Source organism: Cordyceps fumosorosea (assembly GCF_001636725.1).
Source record: "Cordyceps fumosorosea ARSEF 2679 chromosome Unknown scaffold_156, whole genome shotgun sequence".
Taxonomy (NCBI): Eukaryota; Fungi; Ascomycota; class Sordariomycetes; order Hypocreales; family Cordycipitaceae; genus Cordyceps; species Cordyceps fumosorosea.
Genome location: NW_017387456.1, coordinates 1 through 6,521, shown reverse-complemented (window position 1 = coordinate 6,521; position 6,521 = coordinate 1). Strand labels below are relative to the sequence as shown.

At 51.7% G+C, this 6,521-nt stretch overlaps 1 protein-coding gene across 1 annotated transcript; it reads left to right on the top strand.

The window, feature by feature from the left end:
• Positions 1-3,457: 3,457 nt before the first annotated feature.
• Positions 3,458-5,203, top strand: ISF_10020 (hypothetical protein; the record flags this gene model as incomplete). Its single annotated transcript, XM_018853618.1, has 2 exons — positions 3,458-3,986; positions 4,053-5,203. The coding sequence occupies 2 exons, from the start codon at positions 3,458-3,460 to the stop codon at positions 5,201-5,203; spliced, it is 1,680 nt and encodes a 559-aa protein (XP_018699193.1).
• Positions 5,204-6,521: the final 1,318 nt, after the last annotated feature.

The window sequence follows — 6,521 nt, the reverse complement described above, 5'->3', positions numbered from 1 at the left end:
CCAGATATGGACTCTCACGCAACCCTGCCCGGAATACTGCGCCGAATCTTTTCGAAAGACAACCCAGACATCGTCAGGGCACAGCAGGCCCTTGTCGACCTGCAAGATACAGGATGCAAGCCGCTGACGAGGTACATGGAGGTCGAACGCGGGTGTACTCCGTTTTTGCACAGCGAGATCTGCGTATTGGAATACTTTTACAAAAGCAACCTAAAGTTTTTCGAAGGAGATCGCTACGTCTATTGCAGCAAGCCGGCTTGCTTCACCTGCAAGCTGTATTCCGCGGAGCATCCGGCAAGCATGATTGTACCGGAATCGCATGGAAAAGTCCATCCGAATTGGGGACCGCCCTTGGTGGAAATCTTCAAGAGGAAAGATGCAGACTCGGATAGGCAGCGGAAATTGAAATAACAAAGACCGTGAGGAAGGAGGCTGTTAATCATCTGTGAAGGAGGAGCGTCCCGCCAGCTTGGCACCCGGATTCGACAACGGGCGTCTCAGCTTTGGTACCGTCACTGCAAGGTCTAGAGCAGGAAATCTTTAGATATGAAGATGGAAATTCATGCATCGCGTATGCGTCGGATTCTGGGTTTGCGTCCATTGAGGAGGAGGGGTTGCTACATGAACTTGATCATGTTGTAGAGGAGCGCAGTGCATCGTCGCAATAAAGTCATGAATCCGAGAACAACGAGTTTTATGACGAGAACAATTCGGAAGAAGAAGGTGGCGCATTATTATAGGCTCAAAGAAATCACGCAGGAGTTTATTTGTCATATTTGCTGGTTATTACTATTGGAGTGCAATCTATAAGCAGCCTTTAACTATCTGGGGTTGAGGCAAGATGCTGCCTCTCTAGATGCCGTCTCAAAGATGCGGGACGTAGATATGTTCTGCTACAGTCGGTATACGGGCAATGACACTTTTCAAGGGTATTTGGTGCGTGAATCTCTTGAAAATGCCGTTTCATTTCTCTTTGCTCGCCGCATCGATGCTCGCAAGTTCTGACGGGACAGATAACAGGCCTGTAGTGATTTTTAAAGTGATGACTTTGAGATGATACATATTAGTAGATGAAGAAAATCTTGAAGTGAAAAAGAAGAACATTAGGGAGCTGAGTAGTAAACAGAAGACGTACCGGAGATCGCAGGAGAGTTGAAACGGTGGTGAGGGGCAGTCTGACGTGGGGCAATGATACAGGCCTGCCGGCCCGATGTGTTTCTGACCGTCCCATGGCAAATATAATTCCTGAAATTTCCATCGCTTGTTTGTTTTGAGCTGCAAACTCGCAGCAAACTCATTGATATAGTCGACTAAATTATCGTTCAGAATTAGATCGAGGCGCGAACCTTCGTGAAGCCAAACAGGCGTTTCGCAGTAGTGCAAAGAAGCGGGCGGCGGCGTAAACTGGGGAGAAGGTGATGCAATGGGAACATCTCAAGAATGTGTATCTGCAACAGTATTCTCTTCCAAGGTTTTTCCTGCAAGACCGGTTTCACCCAGGTCTGGTTCCTGCTCGAAGTTTTCATGCAATTCGCGGATGTCTGAGCTCACGAATGGAACAGCCACAAGAAGCCGAGGATCAATTGTAGCAGCTGCGTCATCATCAGCGTCAACACCGACGCCACTATCCATAGCTCCTTGAGTGACGCCGCACGATGCAACAAACTGAGGCAAAGGTCGATGGAAGATTGGTGCTCGGGGATGGACTGACCTGTCGACACTTACTTTTATAGTGGCTTGGTGCAAGGCTGGGGAGGCCTACCGCTAGCCACGGCATGTAGGCAGCCCACGAGATCATCGCCGATCTCGACGCCCAATGCCTTTCGAGGCAGTCGATCTGCGCCAGTCGACACATGCCGGTATACCCAGACGATAGGTAACGAACAGAGGCGTGCGCTCGTCTGTGCCGCAAATGAATGAAACCTGAACGTAGTTCGATCGATGGCCGATGGCCGATGCTCCGCTCTATGCTAGGTGTACAGGCAGGTTACGAGCACAAGTTCTGGTTTGAGATCCATTTACTTCTTGGCGCTACTATTACTGTTTGAAGAGGCTGGAGTGTATGTGGAGCCGCCCTTGCTGTCTGCGTAGTATTTGCTGCCATCTGGGTTCGAGTAATAATACGAGCCGTCGCTGAGTCAAACGCGTAAGTCATCAAGCACATTCGTATCAAGAGCCGTAACAACATACCTATTGGAATAGTGGTACGAATTCGAGTTGGAGGCGCTTTTGACGTAGTCGCGGGAACAATCATGGTTGCCTTGCCTCGAGTGAGCCACATGCCATTTAGATGATAGTGCTACCGCCTGAAAGAAGCGAGTTGCGCTTACCTTGCTATTGGTACCGGAGCTCTTATAGCTATAGTCAGGCATTCTGAGTCAATGTGAGGTCGATGTTTGCCGGTATTTGTTACTGGATAGGATTCACAGTTCGTGATGTCGAAATAGAATTGAGCTATGGTATTTGTTTCGGCGATGAAGACTTCTGCATTAGATATACTCAAACCCAAAGCGGGGTAACGGGCCAAACATTTGCCGGTAGCAATGCACCACCACGCGGGGGGAGACTCTAAGACAAACAATACGATAATGCCAGTCCGTAACTACAGTTTACTCGTTGTACGCCTGGCTCGAGAGAATGACTGGGGGTTCTGTCCGCCAAGCCTTCGACATGCATATGTACCACTCGTGTTAGGCTATGATTGGGCTAGTGCTATCCTCACAGCGTGAGATCTGCAGGACTTGCAGATTTTTCTTTTGACTCAATGCTTCTAGTGACCACTGCACTCATCTTGAAGCTGAAGCCACCACCTCCGAAGATGGTTCAACGATGCCGTCTCCCAAGCAACATGCGATAACAAGCGGCCAGAAATTCGACTAGCGGGCGCATCCGACGTGCATCATGACTTGTTCGCACCTCATCTAGCCCGCACTAGCAATGCACTGTTGCTATAATATAATATATGCCGGACGTTATAGTTAGAACACCTCTGAAGGCTGTAGTCTATTCCATAATAACCATGCCGTAACAGGCCCACAGTTCTTCATCAATCGTATGGACGGGCAGCAAGAGTTTGTTCGCCTTCGTGTCGACTTCTATATGCCTGGTTAGGAAGATGGTAATGATTGCAGATGTGATGGCTGGAAAGTTATACAAATGCAATGAGGAGCGGCTTGGGTAGCATCTAGGATCATACCCCAAAGAGAAGAAAGGAAAGAGGCAGGTTGAGTTCGCGGCTTGACAATTATGAAGAGAGAGCAAAGCGGCTTGAAGATATGTGGCAGGTGGCGCACGATGGTGGCAAGGCGTTAGTGGTAGGCCTCTGACGTATGGTGACGCCATCCTTCACTCAATAGAGGTATAAAGAGTTAGAAATATCGGATCTGATCCCAGGAGTCAAATCCAGTCAAATTATTTCTCTTTCTCGAAGACAGCTATCTCCACCGTCATCTTCACCATGTCTGCATCTACAACACTCCAGCTCTCCCTCCCCATGGAGCAGGGCCGCGTCGGCAAACCCCGTCTTGACCCCTACAGCCGCCTTCTCTCCCGCTTCTATGAAGCCCTCTTCCTCCTCCACAGCCTTGACCCCACGCGTGCCCTGCACGCGCCGCACCCCATCTCCCGCTGTCCGGAGCGCGAACTGCGCAGGGAGTTTATGCGCGACCTTGCTTTTATATGTGACGGGCAAAAGGGACCGCTGATGTTTACCGCAATTGGGGTTGCAGAGGTAGAAGAGGGAGGTGAGGTGGTGTTTTTCGTGGCATCGAAAAAGTCGAGAAAGTGCAAAAAGATGCTGGAGAGATCACTGACGATGCTGCTGCAGTATGCGACCGCGGCTAAGGAGAAGGAGCCGGATTTTCGCCAGAGGTTTCTGGAACATTGCGTGGGCCATGCGAGGATGCGCATCAACACGTACATATCCGATTTGAGAGTGGCTATTCCGGCCTGCATTCGAGAGTCGAAAAGCTCGGGCCGGCCAGTTGGTAAGTGGCGATGGCATAAGTAGGATGAGAAAGTGAGGGGATGATGGGACTGACGAATGTCTGCAGATGAAGAGTTCATCAACTGGCTACGGCTACTCCTACTGAGAGATGAAGACACAACCGCTAGTCATCTCAAAGTGTGCCTTGAAATCTGTCGAGCCTCCACGTCAGAAATGATGATGGCAAGAATGCAGCAGGAGGAGCAGCTGCAGCACCGCAGCTATGCCTCTCAGGGTCTGCCTCACGACCAGAGCGGCTGCTTCGCCAGAGCAAGACACGCCATCGGCCGTCTCTCTGCCCGCATCAGAAAGCCCCTCTCGTTGCTGCTTAACACTTCGCTGATGCAGGATATTCTCGCTCGCGCGCGCGTCGAGGCCATCACTTCTCTTCCCTGCGTTCTCAAGCCTGAGGCCGACCACCAGACCACGCTACCGCGGATCCTGCGTCGCATGTTCCGCCCCAGCGACGACGAGGATCTCCTTCGTACGCAAAAGATCTTAGTGCAAATGGAGCAGGACTCTGCCATTCGACCGTTGACGCGCTACATGGACGCCAACCGCACATGCAGCCCGTCGGTGCACAGCGAAATTGAGGTCTTGGAGTACTTTTACAAACACAAGCTCAAGTTTCTCGACGACGATCGGTACGTGTACTCTAGTAAGCCTGCGTGTTTTGCCTGCAAGCTGTACTTCACCCACCATCCCGCCAAGATGGTCGTTCCGGAATCTCACGAAAAGGTCTACCTCAACTGGGGTCCGCCCGTGACTGCAAATTTCCGGAAGGGCGACCCCGCGTCGAATCGACAACGGGATTTGATGATTAAGATTACGCAGGCGGTAAGGGATGAGGCTCTCGCGCAGATATGGGGGAGAAGTCAGCCGCCGGGATGGCACGCAGATACCACAACGGGCGTGGCGACGCTGCCGCCTTTAGAGGATGGTTTCTACAAGGGTTGTTTTGCGCATAGGGAGCAGCAGTCCTCTGCTTTTGGGGCATACGATTCGGGGTTTGAGTCGGCAGCAGAGCGCGAGTTGTTACATGCTATGGAGCAGAGGGAAGAGAAGAAAGTAGAACTGGGGCTTCAGGGACAGGATACCGGGGGTCTAATTGGTATGCTGAACGAGGTGCAGGATGATGTGCTGCATGAGGAGAGACTTTCACAGACTTGTAGCGGCAACCAGGATACAGATGACGAAGAAGTCGGCGCACTATTGTAGTCAAAATGGCCTGGCATCACGGAAATAAAAGATAAAAGATTGACTTGTAAGTAGATCGGTGTCATCTCATGACGTTCACTCCTCCATTGTGAATGAAGCCAGGAAGTACCGCTAAAATGCGTCTTCTCACCGACTCGACACGTACAAATTCTCTCCCATAGTCCGAAAAGGAGCAACAGGGCCGTTGAAGTGTGTAGTGTGTAAGCTGCATGAATATCCTGGAAGTGCCGCTTGATCTCCTTTTGCTCCGCCGTGCGGTCTTGGCTGCGACAGTCACTGGCAGGACAGAGCACGGGTTTGAAGTGCTTCTTGGCATGACGGCTATTACATGACCTCACATTAGTAAGATGAGCTTCTCGGATGTAGTTGAAGTGTAAATAGGTGGACATACCGGAGGTCTCTACCAGATTCATATACAGCCTCACCCACGCATCCGCCCTCGGTACACCGATACAGCTCGTCACTCCCTCTGTATCGGCCGCTCTCCCACGGCATCTCAACCTCCGGAGACTTCCACTCGCTCCTTATCTCTGCCCGTAAATCTCTCCACGTACTTCTCCATCCTGCTGTACCTGATAAGCTCCACGTGCTCCCCTGCCACCAAGTCGGCACCGCCTCGCAGTCCTTCCCCACAGCAGCGGGTGCCCATGTTTGCCGAGTCGATGATGTCGGAAAGTCATCTCAATAACGCGCGTCGTCAACATGAATCGGCACAAACGTAGGCCGCGCGAGACATGTTTTACCCTGGTCTTGCCCGATGGATGGTAGCGGGTGGTGTGCGTGGGCACGGTCTGGGCTACCACAACGTTATGCTATGCTCCATAGTTAGTGGACTCCTTAAGTCGCACTGGCCCCGGCTCGGTTATGGTTTCCACAAAACAATAGTCCGCCGCTCACTACGAATATGTTCATACACGAAGCCCGACGTATTTTAGGTGATATTAGTTGGCGTTTGGATTAACGTCTCTCCCGAGGTGTCGGCGTTGTCTGTGACCAGCTTTGGCGGCGCTTGTCGAGCGTCGCACTGGGCTACTGCCGGGCAAAAGAATGCGTCTTGTTACCAGAGCGGCGCCTCTCATGAGCTCCTCCTGTGCATCATGACGGAAGCCTTCTGGAAACTGTCGGCGGCCCCTCGCGCCGGTCAGGGCGTGGACGATTGGTCAATCGCCATTGCCCACAGCTGCGCAAGAGCGCTGAACGGGTCAGTCGGTGCTGCTGTCTACTGGGCGTGCGTTTGGGTGGCTGAAGATTCCCTTTACAAAGGTGGGTACCAGTGTAGATGTAAGAGAAAGGTTGGAAAAAGACTGCTCACGCAATT